A 20,480-nucleotide genomic window follows, 5' to 3' on the forward strand; every position below is an offset into this window, starting at 1 on the left:
AGGAGAAAGAGGGCAAGCTGCAATGTCACTCATGCCTGACATTGATGGCACAGGTTCTGGTTCCTTGCTAGATTCAATTCTATGTACCCTCTTGAAAAAATGATCCAGTGCTGTCTGGGTAGTAGCTCTTTTTTTCTTATCATAGATGGACATGGTAGCACTGGATTGCATTCTGAATGGCTACTGCAACCTTCATGTACCATTCTATGTTTGGGTCCTGTGGGTCCTGTGCCTCAAAAACTAACAGTGCCTCCTCAAATAAAGAAAATCCCCCTGCCATTTCCTGCGTTGTGAATCTCTTCAGTTCTGCAGTTACTTCTCCTTTCTCTTGTCTCTCTTCATCCTTTCTCTGGGCCTCCAATTCCATCATTATCCCTTGGCGCTTCTGAGCAGTACCAGCTACATCACCACTGCTTTTACACTTGCTTCCAGATAGCCTGGGCTTGAAATAAAGATACTGTACTACTGTACTCTATACAGTACTGTACAGTAAAGTACACAAAAGCACAACCACTTGTAGAGGATGCACACACATGACAATGTACGCCAGACATGTGAACTAACTTACGTGATTGGACATGCAAATGCACGTTCACATCTTTGAAAGTTTGCAACTTGAAGGTTTGTATGTAGGGGACTTACTGTACATATATAATTATAATTGTTATATCCTCTTCATGAATTTACTCTTTCACCACTATATAGTGACCTTCTTTGTCTCTTGTGAACAATTTTGTCTGAAAGTCTATTTTATCTGATATAAATATAGCCACTTCTGCTCTCTTTTGGTTACCATTTCCATGGATATCTATTTCTATCCTTTCACTTTGAGCCTATGTGTATCATTAAAGCTGAAGTGAATCTCTTACAGGTGGTGTAGAGTTGAGTCTCGGATTTTTTTCCATTCAGCAACTCTGTGTCTTTTGATTTGAGAATTTAATCCATTTGTGTAATTATTGATATGGAAGAACTTAATATTGCCATCTTCTTAACTGTTTTCTGGCTATTTTGGAGTTCCACTATTCCATTCTTCATCTCCAACTATCTTCCTTTATGATTTAATGATTTATGTAGTGGTATGCATTGATTTCTTTCTCTTTATCTCTTGTGTATCTTCTGTGGGTTTTCACTTTGTGGTTACCATGAGACTTACATAAAACTTATTATGGTTATAATAGCCTATTTTAACCCAATAACAACTTAACTTCTCTTGCATATAAAAACTCTAGCCTTTTTCTCCACCACACACATTTTATATTCTCAATGTCACAATTTACATTTTTTTACATTGTGCATCCGTTAAACAATTATTGTAGTTATACTTTTTTTAACATTTATACTAGAGTTTAAAATGATTTATAAGTAACAAAAATGGCAAAATATTTTAATAGACACTGCACAAAAGAGGATCTATAAAGATACACAAATGGCCAATAGGTGCTGAAAAAGTTGCATTATTAGTCATTGTAGAATGTCAGATTAACACTATAATAAGTATCACTACACATTCACTAGAATGGATAAAAGATTAATTTATATTCACTCTTGTCAAGAATGTGAAGCAAAACTCTCACACATGAATGGTGAAAGTTTAAAATGGTGCAACCACTTTAAGAAACTCTTTGGCAGTTTCTCATAGATTTTAACATACAACTATACCTACAGTCAAGCAATTCTACTCATAGGTATATAACCAATAGAAAGGAAATCATGTTCACAAAAAAGTTATATAAGAAAGTTCATAGCAGCTTTATTCATAATAGCTAAAAAATGGGGAAAAAACAAAGTCCATAGCAATAACTGGATAAACAAACTATGGTACAGTCATACAATGGTGTTCTAGTTAGTATTAAAAAGAACAAACTACTAATAAATACAGCAACCTGCATAGATCTCAAAAAATGTGATGCTGAACAAAAGAAGTGAGATCAAAGAGGAGTACACAATCTACTATTCCATTTATATGAAGTGCAGGAACAGGCAAAACTATTTATAATAAGAGAAGTTAGAATAATGACGTAGGAGGGACAGTGACTGGAAGGGGCACAAGGGAATATTCAGGGATCATGGAATGTTCTTTATCTCAATCTGGGTGATGGTTACATGAATGTATCCTTTTGTCAAAATTCATCGTTTTGTTTATTAAAGGCATGTGGTTTTCACTGTATGCATATTATATCACAAGAAAGCACTGTAGAAGACAAAAACAAAAGGATCACCTAAATATTGCTCTATTAAGAATATACAAAAGTAAAATTTTCCCTCAGAGAAAATCTGGGCCAAAATGGCTTTGCTGCAATTTCTACCAATCATTTAAGAAAGAAGTAATTACAATCTAGTAAAAACTCTTCCATAAAATAGAAAGGTGCAACACTCCCAAAATCATTTTATGAGGCTAACAACCTTGAAATCAAAACCTGGCAAGGACTGAATGAGGAAACAAAATTACAGGCCATTCTGATTCATGGTCATGAATAAAAACATCCTTAAAAATGTACATAAATCAGGGCTTCCCTGGTGGTACAGTGGTTGAGAGTCCGCCTCCTGATGCAGGTGACACGGGTTCGTGTCCTGGTCTGGGAAGATCCCACATGCCGCGGAGTGGCTGGGCCCATGAGCCATGGCCGCTGAACCTGTGCGTCCGGAGCCTGGGCTCCGCAACGGGAAAGGCCACAACAGTGAGAGGCCCACGTACCGCAAAAAACAAAAACAAAAACAAAAACAAAAAAAATGTACATAAATCATATCCAACAATATATAAATAATGTAATACATCATGGCCTAGTTGGGTTTATCCCAGAAATGCAATTCTGGTTAAATTTTTTTAAATGTTATTCACCACATTAACATTTTAGAGGAGAACAATTTTTTTTTTTTTTTGCGGTACACTGGCCTTTCACTGTTGTGGCCTCTCCCATTGCGGAGCACAGGCTCTGGACGTGCAGGCTCAGCAGCCATGGCTCACGGGCCCAGCCGCTCCGCAGCACGTGGGATCTTCCCGGACCGGGGCAAGAACCTGTGTCCCCTGCATCGGCAGGCGGACTCTCAACCACTGCGCCACCAGGGAAGCCCGAGAGCAATATTTTGATTATGCGAAGAGGCATAGGAAAAAAGGCAGTTGATAAAATCTGATATGCATTCTTTCCCCAAAAAAATAGTAAACAAGGAATACAAGAAAACTTCCTAAATATGATACAATGTATCTAGAAATATACTTACTGACCACATCACACTTATCTATAACATATTAAAATACTTCTCTTTGACATTGGGAATATGATACGATGGCTACCATTATCACTACTATTCAGCATTGTAGTGGAAGTATTAGTGAGTTCAGTGTGTTAAGAATACAACAAAAAATAAAAGCATAAACATAGGAAAAGAAGTTTAAAATTGTCATTATTCACAGATTATATTATTGATTACATAGAAAAATCTAAAAGAATATATGGATAAATGATTACATTCAAGTAGGGACGTTATTAAAATTGCTGGATACAAAAGTGATATACAAAAATCAATTTTCTATAAATGAGCAAGAAATGTTTAAATCATTAAAAGATCCCAGTCACAATAGCATCAAGAATATGTATTTGGGTTGCTTCTGAATAAAAGGTCATGAGAGGTAACAATCCTCTACAACTAGAAAAAACTGGAAAATTTACAAAAACTTTTTATTGAAGTAAAATTGGTATATTACACTGTATAAGTTTCATATGTATAACGTTTAATTTGATATCTGTAAACACTATAAAGTGGTCACCCCCAGAAGTCTACTTACAATTGACTGCCTTCACACATTTTGCACGTTCCCTAGCCCCCTTCCTTTTGATAATCACCAATCTACTCTCTGTATCTATGAGTTATTTTTTGTTTTGTTTGATCATTTGCTTGTTTGCTTGTTTGTTTTAGATTCCACATATGAGTGAAATCATATGGTATTTGTCTTTCTGTGTCTGAATTATTTCACTTAGAATACAAAAATAATTTTAAACGTACCAAATAGTGGTGGAAGCAACAAGGATTAAATAAATTAACAATTCAAGGAGAGGAATACTTTTTCAATGTAAACTGACAATCTCCAATTGTTTTTTCCTCTGAAAAATGTACCAACTCTAATAAGAGACTGCCGACCAGACTTACCCAGGCAAAATGCCTCTAGTGAGAGAAAGAAAAACCAACAAAGTTTTAACAGTTTGACAGGGCTGGTTGACAAACTGAAAAGTTGATGAGACAAATGCTCAGCAGATTTCCCCTACCAGACATTTGCTGACTTCTGGTACTGCACAAGAATACAGGGAGCTAGGTCAAATGCTTCTAAAAGGTAAAGTGAAATCTCCAGCAACCACCCAGTTCTTAGGAAACAGAGATGTGCTAGAATTTGAAGCTACAGGAGACTGCAAACTGTAAATGGCAGATCTCGATTTTCCATAGTCTTTCAGGGATTAAAAGACAGAAGCCCATCAATGTTTTACATCCTAGAGAAGAAGAGCAAACCACAGTAGCCTGTTTTACTTAAACTGCAATCAAGCCCTGACTCAGCTCAATATTGAATTGGATTGAGAAAAGCATCCCCTTACCTTATCTGCCTAAACAGAGAAAGTTTGAAGTCTCTCTGGAATATCTCATCTAGAAATACTATGGCTCTTTTGTATGTTATGCATGGCATGCAATAAAAAATTACTAGAATGACTACATACCTATCAGAATGGCCAAAATCCAGAAAACTGAAAATGCCAAATGCTGGTGAGAATGTAGAGCACAGGAATTCTCATTCATTTCTGTTGGGAATGCAAAAAGGTATGACCACTTTGGAAGACAAGTTAGAGGTTTCTTACAAAACTATACATACTCTTATCATACATGCTTCTTGTTATTTACCTGAAGGAGCTGAAAACTTGTGTGCACACAAAAACTTACACACAGATGTTTATAACCACTTTATTCATAATTTGCAAAACCTGGAAGCAACCAACATGTCCTTCAGTCGGTGAATAGATAGATAAACTGTGGTATATTCAGATGATGGAATATTCTTCAGCATTAAAGACAAAAGAGCTATTGAGCCAGGAAAAGACATGGAGGAAACTGCAATGTATATTATTAAGTGAAAGAAGGTAATCGGAAAAGGCTACACACAGTATTATTCTAAATATATGACAATGTGGAAAAGGCAAAACTATAAGATAGTAAGAAGATCAGTAGTTGCCAGGGGGTGTGGGGAGGGAGGGATGAATAGGCAGAGAACAAAGAATGTTTAGGGCAGTGAAACTATTCTGTATAATACTATAATGGTGGATACATGTTAGAGTAAGTCCCCTACATACGAACCTTCAAATTGTGAACTTTGAAAGATGTGCACATGCGTTCCAACAACGTCAGGTGTGAGTGACATTGCAGCTTGCTCTCCAACTCCTAGTGCTGACGATCCTTCAGCTCTACCATCTCCCACCTCCTCTCTCTCCTCCAGTCAGTAACTCTTCCTGCCTGTTCCCTCAAGGCCAGCCCCTGGATGCCAGCTGTTGTACTGCACCACTGTACTTTTCAAGGCACTGTACTGTAAGATTAAAAATGTTTTCTCTATTTTTTGTTTGTTTTTTATATATCATCTGTGTGAAAAGTATTGTAAACCATTACAATGCAGTACTATATAGCCAATTGTGTTAGTTGGGTGCCTAGGCTAACTTTGCTGGACTTACAAACAAACTGAACTTATGAACAGGCTGTCACAATGGAACTCGTTCATATGTATGGGACTTACTATATATTATAATGTCTAGAACAGCAAACAGTGATAATTGCCTAAAAAGGCAGTAGAGAAGTTAAAATATAATGTAAAGGATTGATTATCCCAGGCAGGAAATAGGGAACATAGAAGCAAAAATAGATGGACAGATAGTGCTATGGACTGAATATTTGTAAAGATCTCTCCCTCATTCACCTGTTAAATTCTAACCCCCAAAGGGATGGGATTTGGAGGTGGGGCCTTGGGAAGTGATTAGCCCATGAGGGTGGAGCCCTCATGAATGAGATTAGCACCCTTATAAAACAGACCCCAGATAGCTGCCTCATCGTCTTCTGCCATGTGAGAAGATGCCTAGTTGATACAACTAGACAAGAAATCAGCCCATATAAAGAATTGCTTTATTACTATAACTTTATTACTCAGCCATACAAAGAAACGAACTTCGGTCATTTGTAGAGACGTGGGTAGATCTAGAGACTATTATACAGAGTCAAGGAAGTCAGAAAGAGAGAAACAAATATCGTATATTAATGCAAATATGTGGAACCTAGAAAAATGGTACAGATGAACCGGTTTGCAGGGCAGAAATAGAGACACAGATGTAGAGCACAAACGTATGGACACCAAGGTGGGAAAGTGGTGGGGGCAAGGGGTGGTGTGGTGTGATGAATTCGGAGATTGGTATTGACATATGTACACTAATATGTACAAAATGGATAATAAGAACCTGCTGTATAAAAAAATAAATCAAATTTAAAAAGAGAAAGAAAAAAGAATAGCTTGATAACATTATCAATCACAGTAGACACCCACCTGTAAAGACAGATTGACCAATGTGCCCCCATGGGCTCTGCATCGCCAAGTGTGCTCCCCCAACTCCACAGCCTTGCAGGGAGGCCTTCCTATTGGTGGAAGGCCAATGGGCGTATCTTGCTTCCGGAGGCGCCAAGCCTTGGGACCTCAGGCCCTCAGTGCGCATGGCTACTGCTGCTACATTAGCAAAGAATCACCTCACGTGCTCTTCTGATCCAACCACTTTCTCTGTAAAGAGATGTCTAGAACTTTCTCCCTCATCTTCCTGGGGCTTCCGGGAGCACCCGGAAGCCCACGTGGCGCTCGCACAGAGTGCCTGGGACAGTCGGCGGCACAGTTCCTGGCTGCTCTGCTGAGACGAGCTCTTCAGCCCCTCGTGAGCGGGACTCCGGAGCCATCCACAGAGTCAGAGCGAGTCAGGAGACAGGCGGGGGCTTTGCCGGGGGCTGGACTCCGCAGGTACCGGGGGCCCCGGGAAGGAGTGGAGGTCGGGGGAGGGCTACGGGCTGCTCGGTTGGGAGTGGGGGAGCGGCGGCGGAGGGGAGCGGGCTGAAGGGGGGCTGAGGGAAGGGTCCCCCAGTGAGCGGGTCAGAGGGGAGGACCGCTGGCTTCCGGGGTGGCTGGTGGGGGGCGTTCTGGAGTCGGGGTGCAGAGGGTGGGGCTAATGGCTAAGCGTGGGGGGGGCCTGAGCGGAGGGCTTCCTGCTGGTCGGGTGGGGCCGGCCTTGGGGGCCAGAGGAGAGGACGACCGGCTGCGGGGGTGGGGAGGACGGGACGGGCGGGGAGGGCTAACGGCTGCTGCGTGTGGCGGGAGGAAGGCTGAGGCGGGGGTCGGTGGGGAGGACTCCCGGGCGCGGGTGCGGTAGGCGTTAGGGGAGCTCCCGGCGGGGCGGGGCGTGGGGTGGGGGGGAGGACGCTCGTGGCAGTTAGGGGGCTCCGGCTCCCGGGTGGGCGGGGGCAAGACGGGTGGGCTCTGCGTCTGGGGCACGAGAAGCGAGAGCCCCTGGCGCTGAGTGTGCTCGGGGGAGGACTCCCCGGTGTGGGGAGGTGAGAGAGGCCGTCTGACCTCTACGCATGGCGGGGCGCCCGGCTTCCAGGGCCCAGAGCGGAGCGCCACCAGCTGGTGGGTGGGGGAGGGTGTATGGAGGGGATGTAGTGCGAGGGGTCGGGGAGGAGCCGCCTGGCCACGGGGGGGCGTAAGTGAAGCTGAGAGGGGGAGGCGCTGGGGCTGCTGTGATCTGGTGGAGGCTGTTGGCCATGGCAGATGGATTTGTGGGGGTCCAGGGAGGGGCTCTGGCCCACTGCATGAGGCATCGAGAGCTTCAGGTCGCCTCTGTCCGGGTGGCACAGGAATTGCAGAGGTGGGTGGGCAGGGCAAGGCCCTGGCCTCCACACAGAGTACACAGATTCTTTACGAGGGTGCTTTGCACATTCAGCCGGACACGCCATACCAGAGTTGTAAAAAGGTCTCCATAAATTTAGCAGTATTGCAAGTTTCCATGATAAGTTTTCTCAGCACGGGGGAATTTTATTTGATGGTACTAATGATAATATATCTTCAAATATTGGGAAACCCATGGATCAAAGAGAAAAATCACAGAGGGACTTAGAAAATATTTCCAAGTGAATACTAAAAAAGCACAACTTACCAAACTTAGTGGGAGGCAGCAAAAAGCGACAGGAGGAAACTGTATTCCTCTAAATGCTTCTGTTAGAAAAGAGTCAGGACATAAAATCAGTGAGCTAACAGTCCATTGAGAGATGCTAGAAGAAGAAGAGCAAAGGAAACATAAAATGAAGCGGGAAGAGATATGGGAATATATGTATATATATAACTGATTCATTTTGTTGTGAAGCTGAAACTAACATACCATTGTAAAGCAATTATACTCCAATAAAGATGTTAAAAAAATGATAAAAAAATGCATATCAAAAAAAAAAAGAGAGCTAAGAGAGGAAATCAGTGATAGAAAGCAAATTATGGACACGGTGAACGAAGCCATGCGCTTCTTTCAAAAGAGCAAGGAAACCGAGCAAGTCCTAGAACGATGAATCACGGAAACAGAAAGAACGCTGATCCCCAATAGGAGGAATGAAAGAGGGCCAACGTTACGGATCAGAGGTGCATTAACAAAGGGGTATAGGGGAATATTATGGGACATTGTGGAAATGTTTATGCTAACAAATTGGAAGACTTGAAAAATTCCTTGGGAAAAAGGCAGCTTCCTAAAACTGAGGCCAGAAATGTAGAAAAGGTGACGAGCCTTCTATCTGTCTTTTTAAAAAAATTATTTTAGTTATTTTATTATTGTTTCTTGAGTCGTACGCAACAAGTGCTCTTTTGTTATTATTTTTAAATTTTATTTTTACTTTGGGCTGCGTTGGGTCTTTGTTGCTGCGCGCGGGCTTTCTCTAGGTGCAGCGAGCGGGGGCTACTCTTCGTTGCGGTGCGCAGGCCTCTCATTACGGTGGCTTCTCTTGTTGCAGAGCACGGGCTCCAGGCATGTGGGCTTCAGAGGTTGTGTCACGTGGGCTCAGTAGTTGTGGCTCGTGGGCTCTAGAGCGCTGGGTCAGTGGTTGTGGCGCGTGGGGTTAGTTGCTCCGCGGCTTGTGGGATCTTCCCGGACCAGGGATCGAACCTGTGTCCCCTGCACTGGCAGGTGGATTCTTAACCACTGCGCCACCAGGGAAGTCCCTAGCCTTCTATCTTGTAAATAAATGTAATTTATAAAAAAACTTTCCTAAAGTCAAACAAACCAAACAGGGCAGGGAGGTGCTCCAGGCTGCTGCTGTGAGGGGCACTAGGGTGGGCTGTGTGGCACAAACATGAGTCTCTCCTCTTTGCACCCACAGGCCGGTTCCCACACTTCAACAGCCTGTGCACACCTGTTTGATCGCTTCCCCCCACCCTCAGGTCCTCGAAGATGGCGATGGCTCTGGCGGTATTGCGGGACTGGTGCAGGTCGATGGGCGTGAACGCTCAGCGATCTCTGCTCATCCTGGGAATCCCAGATGACTGCAAAGACCAGGAATTCCAGGAGGCTGTGCAGGCTGCCCTGCGTTCCCTGGGCAGGTACCGAGTGCTGGGCAAGGTCTACAGAAAGGAGCTGGGGTCGAGTGTTGCCCTGGTCGAGTTTGCTGAGTGTTTAAATCGAAGCTCGCTCCCCCGCCAAATACCAGGCAAGGGAGGGCCCTGGACTGTGGTCTGCCTGCCCCAGGCCCCTGATGCTGATTCACAGGATAGACCCAATTGCCCTGCGCAGCCCCAGGGACAAGCAGTGGTTGGCAGGGCGGGTGAGGCAGGAACTGCAGGGGAGGCGGGAGTCGCAGGTATGGAGGGAGACACAGGTGAGGAGGAAGCCTTAGGTGAGAAGGGAGGTGCAGGTGAGGAGGGAGCTGAAGGTGAGGCAGGAGCTTCAGGTGAGGAGGGAGCTGAAGGTGAGGAGGGAGGTGCAGGTGGGAAGGGAGCTGCAGGAGAGGAGGGAGCTGAAGGTGAGGAGGGAGCTGCAGGTGAGGAGGGAGCTGAAGGTGAGGCAGGAGCTGCAGGTGAGGAGGGAGCTGAAGGTGAGGGAGGTGCAGGTGAGAAGGGAGCTGCAGGTGAGGAGGGAGCTGAAGGTGAGGAAGGAGCTGCAGGTCTGGAAGGAGCTGAGGGTGAAGCAGGAGCTGAAGGTGAGGAGGGAGCTGCAGGTGAGGAGGGAGGTGCAGGTGAGGAGAGAGCTGAAGGTGAGGAGGGAGCTGAAGGTGAGGAGGGAGCTGAAGGTGAGGAGAGAGCTGAAGGTGAGGAGGGAGCTGCAGGTGAGGTGGGAGCTTCAGGTGAGGAGGGAGTCGCAGGTATGGAGGGAGACACAGGTGAGGAGGAAGCCTTAGGTGAGGAGGGAGCTGAAGGTGAGGAGGGAGCTGAAGGTGAGGAGGGAGGTGCAGGTGAGAAGGGAGCTGCAGGTGAGGAGGGAGATGAAGGTGAGGAGGGAGGTGCAGGTGAGAAGGGAGCTGCAGGTGAGGAGGGAGCTGAAGGTGAGGAGGGAGCTGAAGATGAGGGAGCTGCAGGTGAGGGAGCTGCAGGTGAGGAGGGAGCTGAAGGTGAGGCAGGAGATGCAGGTGAGGAAGGAGCTGCAGGTGAGGAGGGAGCTGCAGGTGAGGCGGGAGCTGCAGGTGAGGCAGGAGATGCAGGTGCGGAAGGAGCTGCAGGTGAGGAGGGAGCCTCAGGTGAGGCAGGAGCTGCAGGTGGGGAAAGATCTGAGGGTCAAGCAGGAGCTGAAGGTGAAGCAGGAGTGTCAGATGAGGAAGGAGCTGCAGGTGACGACAGAACCTCAGGTGAGGCAGGAGTTGCAGGTGAGGCAGGAGCTGCAAGTGAGGAAGGAGCTGCAGGTGAGGAGGGAGCCTCAGGTGAGGCAGGAGCCGCAGGTGAGGAGGGAGCCTCAGATGAGGCAGGAGCTGCAGGCGAGGAAGGAGCTGCAGGTGAAGCAGGAGATGCAGGTGAAGCAGGAGCTGAGCCAGATGAGGAAGGAGCTGCAGGTGAGGAGGGAGCTGCAGGTGAGGCAGGAGCTTCAGGTGAGGAGGGAGCTGAAGGTGAGGAGGGAGCTGAAGGTGAGGAAGGAGCTGCAGGTCTGGAAGGAGCTGAGGGTGAAGCAGGAGCTGAGGGTCAAGCAGGAGCTGAAGGTGAAGCAGGAGCTGAGTCAGATGAGGAAGGAGCTGCAGGTTACAGAAATGTTGCAGGCGTGGCAGGACTTCTGAGTATGGCAGGACCCACGGGCGGGGCAATGGCTGCGCCTGAGGAAGCAGTTGTGACAGCGGCAGGCGCCATGGGTGAGGCAGGGCCCGGGACCCAGCAGTGGAGGCAGGCCTCGCAGCCCGTGCTGGACAGCATGGGCTACCAGGAGCTGGGAACCTTCTCTGGGATGGAAGAGCCAGGCCACGGGGAAGGGTCCTCTGAGAGCTGGCTGGAGCAGGCCAGCCACACGCTGCACCTGTGGCGCCACGTGTCTGAGAGGGAGAGGAGGAGAAGGCTGGTGGAGAGCTTGCGCGGCCCCGCGCTGGACCTCCTGTGCGGCCTCCTGGTGGAAGATCCCGAGCTGGCTGCCCAGGACTGCCTGGCCGCGCTGGTGCAGGTGTTTGGGAACAAGGACCCCCGGGGGAGTGCTCGGCTGAAGTTCGTGACCTGTGCCCAGCGGCCCCAGGAGACTCTCTCTGCGTACGTGATGCGCCTGGAAGGCCTGCTGCAGTCGGCCCTGGAGAAGGGGGCCATCCACCCGGCCATGGCGGACCAGGTGCGTGCCCGGCAGGTGCTGATGCGGGCCCGGCTGAACGACACGCTCCGGGACACGCTGAGGAGGAGGCGGCTGATGAGGAGGCCTCCCGGCTTTGCGGGGATGCTGCGGCTCATCCAGAAGACCGAGGCCTGGGACGCCGACCCGGCTAGCAGGGAGCACTTCCCAGGGCAGGAAGAGGCCCGTGTGGACGTTGCAGTCCTGGCAGCAGCCGCCCAGGCCGCCCCGGCCCATGAGGCCATCACCGCAGGCACCACTGCACATGGCACCAAGGCCTCCCCGGCCGGTGAAGATATCACCGCGCAGGCCGCCCGTTCCAAGGAAGGGAGCGCCGAGGACCACCCGGCACGTGAGGAGGCCAGTGCGGCAGTTGCCGGCACTGCCAAGGCTGGCGAGGCGGCCCCTGAAGACCATGGTGCCACCAGGGCAGCCCCTGAAGACCATGGTGCCGCCAGGGCAGCCCCTGGCCCTGAGGAGACCAGCAAGGTGTCCGTGGCCACTCAGGAAGATGGAAGTGCTGCCGCCCCTGCGGGCCTAGGTCAGGCAGGACCCTCAGATGCCCCCGGAGTCCCCATGCCTGGCCGGATGGGCAGTGCTTCCCTGGTGGCCCCAGGAGGTCCTGGCTGGGAGCCAGAGGGCCTCGCCCAGGCAGGAGGCCAGGAGGCTGAGGAGACCTCTGAGGAGGGGCTCAAGCCCACCCCAAAAGAGCTGGGAAATGAGGACGGGGCTGCAGAGATGAGCCCCCCGGGGTCCACCTCGGGCCAGTAGGCTCAGCAGGTCCCAGGGCCCCCAGGCTTGGAGGCAGGGGGAGGCCAGGCCTGGCAGCCTACTGGCCCCATATTAGGGGCCACTCAAGGTGCCTGGGCCTCCCTCCTGAGACGGGACCCCTATTCATCATCCCCTGGGGCAGGTTGCTCCCTGTATTGGCAAGCCCAAATGTGTCCCTGTAGGCCCCAGAGGAACCCAGGTGTCAAGGAACACCCCAACCCCCGCTCCCCTCCCCCCAACACACACACCCTAGCCATCGTCTCCCCACAGAGCCCTGAGGTGCACCACGTGCCAGCCAAGGCTCTGGTCTCTGTGGGCCGGTGTCATGAGCTCAACGTGTGCTTTCTGGGCATAGATTCAGGCCCAGCGCTGCTTGTTGTTGTGGAAATGTGCGTGTGTTCTCCTCTGAGCAGTCCGCCCCACCCCGGCCCTGGCACGGAGACCCGAAGCCCAGTCTCAGGAGCCGGCGGGGAGGACGGGATGGACGAGGTCACAGCCAGCACCCACCCCAGGACCTGGGCTCCCACCCGGGACCTTGGGAAGGAAGACCTTGACCGGGGCTGCAGGAGGTCTGCGGGAGGCCCCCCAGGGCTTGTGTTGTGCTGGGCCACCCCGTTGTTCCTCGGGACTCACGTCCCCGGCTTGGTGGCGTGCGCCCTGCTGTGGGACTGTCCTGTGCCCGCCATAGGGCAGGGCCGGGCCCTGGGCATGTGAGCCACAGGGGGATCAGTTGTCTTGGGGGGGTGCAGGCATTGCCAGCGCCCATCGTCCTGGTGAGAGGCCACCCATGCGGCCTCTTCTTGACGGTTCACTCGATGCCAGCCCCTGGATGCTAGCTGTTGTACAGTACTACTGTACTTTTCAATGTACTGTTCTGTAAGATTTTAAATGTTTTCTTTATTTTTTGTGTTTGTTAGTTTTTTATATGTTATTTCTATGAAAAGTATTATAAACCTATTACATTACTGTACAATATAGCCAACTGTTTTAGTTGGGTATCTAAGACTTATGAACAAATTGGTCTTATGAACATGCTCTCGGAATTGAACTTGCTCATATGTAGGGGACTTACCGTATTATAGATTTGTCCATAGAATATACTACACCAAGAATGAACCCTAATGTAAACTATGGACTTTGGATGATGATGATATGTTCATATAGGCTCATCAATTGTAATAAATACACCACTCTGGTGGGGGATGTTGATAATAGGAGAGGCTATGCAAGACTGGGTGTAGAGTGCATATGGGAAATCTCCTTACCTCCTCTACTCAATATTACTGTGAACCTAGAACTACTCAATATTACTGTGAACCTAGAACTGTTCTAAAATAATAGAGTGTATTATAAATAATAAAATAAAAAACACTAGATATGCAAAGAGTTAAGGTGATATGGCATATTACCTCAAGAGAAAATATTAAAAAAGAGATGCAGAGAGACAGATGATCTGGATATTGAAATCATCAGGAAATTAGTTTAAAATTAGCTGTGATTAACATTTTAAAAGAAATAGAGGAAAAGATATGAAAAAAGTCAAGAAATTCTATAGAGAATTTTAACTAATTAAAATAAGAATCAATTGGATATCCTAGAAGGGAAAAACTAAGAATTCAATGCATGGGTTTAACAGGATGATGGATGCAAAAGAACAGGATTATATAACTTGAAACTAAATTAACAAAAATACTAAAACTGAAGCACAAAAATGAATTGGAAAAAAAACAATACAGAGAATAAGAGATGTAGGACACAGTCAATATATAACATACATGTAATGGGAGAAGAGAAAGAATGGGGTAGAAGCAACATTCAGACAACATCCCAAAAGTTTACAAAACTAAGGAAAGACATAAACCCACAGAATCAAGAACGTTAGTGAACAGGATAAGCAGGATAAACAAAAAGAAATCCACACCTAGGCACATCATAGTCAAGGTGTTAAAAACCAAAGATGCAGAGAAAATCTTTAAGCAGCCAGAAGAATAAAAGACACTACATTCCAGGGAACAATATTGAAATGAAGGCAGACTTCTCAAAAGAAACAACACAAGTCAGAAGCCAATGTTGTGACACTTTTTAAGTGCTAAAGTAAAAATAAACACACAGAACTACCAACATAGAATTATATATCCAAAGAAAATATTCTTCAACAATGTGGGTGACATAAAGAGTGTTTCAGATAAACAAAGACTGAAAGAATTCCTCACCAGCAGACCAACACTGAAAGAAAAAAAGCAAAGACAATTATTCAGGACAAAGGAAAATGATCCCAGACAGAAACATGGTAAATATAAGTGCATATTTACAATAACTAATATTTTATAGAGTTTATATGTAAAGCTAAAGTGCTTGACAGAAATAATGCAAAAGCTGAGAAACGGATGAATGGAGTTTAAAGGTTCTAGCAGCATCAGAGAAGTGGTACAAATAATTTCTATTAAACGGTGATAAGTCAGAGATTGCTGCTATACTTTCTAAGGTAATTACTAAAAGAAGAAGATATAACTGAGAAGACAGTATAACTGAAGTTATTAGAGGGAAATATACAAAATTAAAATGTTGATTAATCTAAAAGGAGGCAAAAATGAAGGAAAAAAGGAATGTAAAAAAAGACTCAAATAGAAAATGTATCAATAGGTGGTAAATATACTCTAAATCAGATTATGTGAGCAATTAACTATAAATAAACCAAATATTCCCAAGTAAAACACTAAGATTGTCAGATTGGATTTTAGAAAGCCCGAATATATGCAAGTTACAAGAGGTGAACTTTAAATGTTAAGATGTCAAAAAATTGAATATAAAAGGACAAAAATGATATACCATGAAATAATTGACAAAAACACCTTGTATTATTATATTAATATCAGAAAAAGTAAGCAGCAGTACTAGAGATAAAGAGAGATATTTCAAAATTATAAAGGGGATTAATCAAAGATGATGACATTGTAGTCCTCTATGAGAGGTGTCAAACAATTTGTGGGCATCTTTCATCTACCTCATGACCCAATTAAGATACCAGCAGAGATTTTTGCAGAAATTGACAAGTTGATTCTAAATTCATATATTAATGCAAAGGGCTAAAATAGCCAAAAGCAATCATGGTAACCGCTGATCTGTTCTCTGTATCTATGATGTTAACTCCATATGTTTGTTTTGTTTTATTTTGTTTGTTCATTTGTCTTGTTTTTTGTATTCCACATATGAGTGAAATAATACAGTGCTTGTCTTTCTCCATCTCACTTATTTCACTTAGCATAATACCTCCAAGGTCCATCCATGTTGTTGCAACTGACAGGATTTCATTCTTTTTGTATGAATGAGTAGTATTCCATTGTGTGTATGTATGTGTATATATATATATGCATATATATGTATATATATATATAAAACAATCTTTTGTTTGTTTTTGCAGTACGCTGGCCTCTCACTGCTGTGGCCTCTCCCGTTGCAGAGCACAGGCTCCGGACGCGCATGCTCAGCGGCCATGGCTCACGGGCCCAGCCGCTCCGCGGCATGTGGGATCTTCCCGGACCGGGGCACGAACCCGTGTCCCCTGCATCGGCAGGCGCACTCTCAACCACTGCGCCACCAGGGAAGCCCGATATATATATATATAACAATCTTTTATAGAAAAATACCACTAAGGAAAAATCTGCTTGTGACTTTGGTATAGGAAAAAATGTTTTAAACAGAACAGAAAAAGCACTAATGATGAAAGAAAAAAATTGATAACTTTGGCCACATTAAAATTAAGATCTGTTCATCAAAACACACGAATAAAAAATGAAAAAGCAATCCACAGGATGGGAGATGACATTTGAAATACACATATCTGGCAAGCAACTTATATCAAGAAAATACAAAGGACTCCTACAAAACAATAAGAAAAAGACAACCCATCTAGAAAAAATAGGCAAATGACTTGAACAGAACTCCACCAAAAAAGCATATTCAAATATACAATATATTTGAAAAGGTGTTCAAATTCATTCTCATCAGAGAGAAGCAAATAAGCAAATTAAAAGATAAAGAGATACCACTACATCCCCACTTGAATGGTTAAAATGTAAATGAAAAATATAAAATACCCAACATTGGCAAAAATGTGTAACAATGGTATGCTGGTAAATGTTTAACAACTGGGTTTCTAAAAAAATAAATAGAAGCCATGATTTTTGTAGTTTCTACTCTTAACAGTGTACATACTACAACCACAGCCAATTTCAATCAACCATCCTGAGGTCACTGAACACAGTTGGGAAGAGACACTCACAATTGGCTCTTGAAAGACAGTATGGCCTGCCTCCAGAACACCACTGATGTGGAGCAACAATAATTCTCACATACTGCTGGTGGGAGCATAAATTAATACAAATAGTTTGGAAAACTCTTTGGCAATTTCTTCTAAAAGTTTAAGATATCCATACCCATATTACACAGCAATTCTATTCTAGAGTATATACTCAACAGAAATGCATCTATATCTTCACCAAAAGACATATTCAAGAATTCTCACAGAAGTATTATTTGTAAGAGCCAAACAATTTGGATGCTACCCAAATCCCTATCAACAGTTTCAAGGATAAACAAATTGTAATTTAGTGACATAATGATATACTATAGATCAGCAGTCAACAAATTGTGGCCCACAGGACAAATTTGGCCATCCCACTGTTGTTATAGCCTCTGAGCTAAGAATGTTACATTTTAAAATGATTACATTTTAAATACTTATATAATTACCTACATAATATTATCAATTTTGCCTCTTGGCCCACAAGTATTAAGCTATTTGCTACCTGGCCCTTTAAGAAAAAGTTTGCTGACCCCTGCTATAAATCAATGAGAGTGAATAATTTACAGCGGTGATCTCTGGACCAGCAGCAGCAGCAGCAACAACTTGTTAGAAATGCAAACTCCTGCGAACCACCCCAGGTATATTGAATCAAACTCTGGGGCTGTGACCCAGCAATGCATGTTTTAACTAAGCCCCCTGGTAATTCTGATGCATGCTAAAGTTCAAGAACCATTGATCTACAACCCTAAAAACATGAATGAATATCACAAACATAATGTTGAGTGTAAGAACACAGATACAATAAAGAACATACTATAAGATTCCATTTAAATAAACTTTAAAAACAGGTAATGCTATTAAAAAATCAGAACAGTGGCTACTCATGTAAAGTGATTAGCTGGTGGTTGGGAGCACATGGTGGGATTTTGGAGTACTTGTAATGTTTCTTTATGTGGTTGAAGCTTACCTGCAATTTCCTTGGACTAAGGGAGTTTGTGGAATGTAGAACTTTCAATGCTAAAAGTGGAACAGTCCCAGGAAAATGGTGAGAGTCCTAGGAAAACTGGGGCAAGTTGGTCACCTTAGATAGTTACATATCTATATGTACATTATATTCCATACATTGTCTCAAATCAAGTATCTATAAATAAACCCAATAGAAGATGTTGTAGACCATTACAAAAAATGTAAAAGACTCAGACATTAAATAAGACTTAAGTAAATTCAAGTATATACCATATTCATGAATTAAAGGATTCAATATTGTAATGATGTCCATTTTCTCAAAACTGATAGATTCAATGCAATACTAATCAAAATCCAAACTTTATTTTTGGTATTTTGTTTTATTTTGATGTAACTATATAGATTGATTCTAAAATTCATTCAGAATTGAAAAAGGGCAAAAATAGCTTTTCGTGTACCTATTGGCCATTTGTATGTCTTGTGTGGAAAAATATTTATCGGGTCCTTTGCCCATTTTTAAATTGGATTATTTGGTTTCTTGCTATTGAATTGTACAAGTTTAATACATATTTTGGATGTTAACTCCATATAAGATGTGTGGTTGGCAAACATATTCTCCCATTCCATATGTTGATTTTTTGTTTTGTTGATGGTTTCCTTTGCAGGACAGGAGCTTTTTAATTTGATGCAGTCACACTTGTTTATTTTTGCCTTTGTTGTCTTTACTTCTGGTGTCAAATCGAAAAAAAATCAATAACTTCCCCCAACCACAATTTTCTTAGTCACAATAGTAATGAAAACAGAAATAATAGTGAAACTATTATTGTGGGGCTTTTTATGTGTCAGGCATTGCTTTAATTACTTCACATGTATTATCTCATAATCCTTATGAAAACATATTCTGTGATTATTATTTATCCACATTTTACAAATGACTAAACTGAAGCATAGAGAGGTTAAATAATTTGCTCAAGATCAAAAAAGTATTTTTGGATATGTGGTTCATACCTAGGCCTGTCTGTCTCCAAAGCTGAGGTCCTTTTGCTCAACATTTTGTGTGCAAGATTCAGATTGCTGTATATTTTATACTTTTACAAATACTATGATTGTGGTTGGACAAAAACATTCATAATCAAGTTGGTCTGTCTAAAGTCAAGTAGATCCTTGGTGATACTCAACAATCCTACCACATTTCTTTTCCATACATTTTCCCACTCTCCTAGAAGACTATTTCTCACTTCATCTTTACTGAAACCACCAACACCGCCTTCCCAACCTCCCTCTCAAATGATGACCTTTCTTCCTATGTCACTGAGAAAAGACAGGCTATCAGAAGAAAACATCTAACAAGCTTACCACATCTACTTACCCACCAACATTATGCCTATATATTATGCCTTTTTCCCACTACTGTGGATAAACTATCCCTGCTCCTACCCCTCCACTTGTGCCCTGGTTGCCATCTATGTCCCTTCAAGGATAGCACTGAAAAAATTCTACCCCCTCTCTTGCACATCATCACTTCTCCCTCTTTGCTGGATCATCCTCATGACTACTCTGTAATATATATCATCTGTAAAAACCTTTCTCTTAACCCCACATCTCTTCTCAGCTACAACCCCATTTCTTTGTTCCCCTTTAGAGTATAAAACTCCTCAAAAGAGTTGTCTGAACTTACTACCCCAGATTTTTCACCCTCTGTTCTCTCTTGAATCCACTACAATTTACCACCACTCCACTGATGCTTTTATAGAGCATACCCCTTTACACCACCTTTGCCAAATTCTTTGCCAAATCCAAATCCTATAAACAATTAACATGACTTTTAAGCTATATTTGATATGTGACCACTCACTCCTTCTTGAAACATTTGTTATATTTGATTCTAGGATACCATACCCTCCCCTCTTTATTTTTCTCCTATGCTCTGGATGCTCATTATTAATCTCCTTTGCTAGCCACTCTTAGCCTCTCTGTCTCCAATGTTGGAAAGTCCTAGGGCTTGGTGCTTAAATCTTTTCTCTTCTCTCTGTACTCATTCCTTAACAGATCTCCTCTAGTCTCTTCATTTTAAATAGTTTTATATGCTTATGACTCCAGAATTTACATTTCTAGACCAGATATCTTCCCTAAAGTGCACCTCAAACTTAATATATCCAAAACCAAAATCCAGATTTTCACTTCTAAACCTGTTCTTCCTACAGTCTTCATAATCTCAATAAATGGCAACTACAACTTTCCCATTATGGATGCCACAAAGAACTTGAGAGTTATCTTAACTTCATTCTTTTTCTCACCTCCTACTTTCAATCCATCAGTAAATCCTGTTGACTTTACTTTCAAAGAACATTCATAATCTGACCACATCTCACCACATCTGTTTCCACTGCTACCAGTCTATTTCTGGCCACCATCATCTTTAGCCTGGCCTATTGTAACAGCCTCACAGATTCCTGCTTCCACTTTTGAATCCCCTACTGCCTATTCTTCACTCTGCAACCAGAGTGAAACTTTTAAAACATATATAATACTATGTTACTCATCAATTCAAAATTATCCAAAAGCCTGCCAATTCACTCAGAGTAAAAGCCAAAGCCTTCATAACGGCCTGAAAA

General features: G+C 44.0%; 1 protein-coding gene across 1 annotated transcript; it reads left to right on the forward strand.

Annotated features, from left to right (window-relative positions):
• Positions 1 to 9,485: 9,485 nt before the first annotated feature.
• LOC309978653 (paraneoplastic antigen Ma6F-like) lies at positions 9,486 to 12,593 on the forward strand (the record flags this gene model as incomplete). Its single annotated transcript, XM_082865154.1, has 4 exons — positions 9,486 to 10,154; positions 10,662 to 10,710; positions 10,873 to 10,955; positions 11,151 to 12,593. 4 exons carry the CDS (start codon positions 9,486 to 9,488, stop codon positions 12,591 to 12,593), a joined length of 2,244 nt encoding a protein of 747 aa, XP_082721280.1.
• Positions 12,594 to 20,480: the final 7,887 nt, after the last annotated feature.

Source organism: Leucopleurus acutus, assembly GCF_964270905.1.
Source record: "Leucopleurus acutus genome assembly, chromosome: X".
NCBI classification, from domain to species: Eukaryota; Metazoa; Chordata; class Mammalia; order Artiodactyla; family Delphinidae; genus Leucopleurus; species Leucopleurus acutus.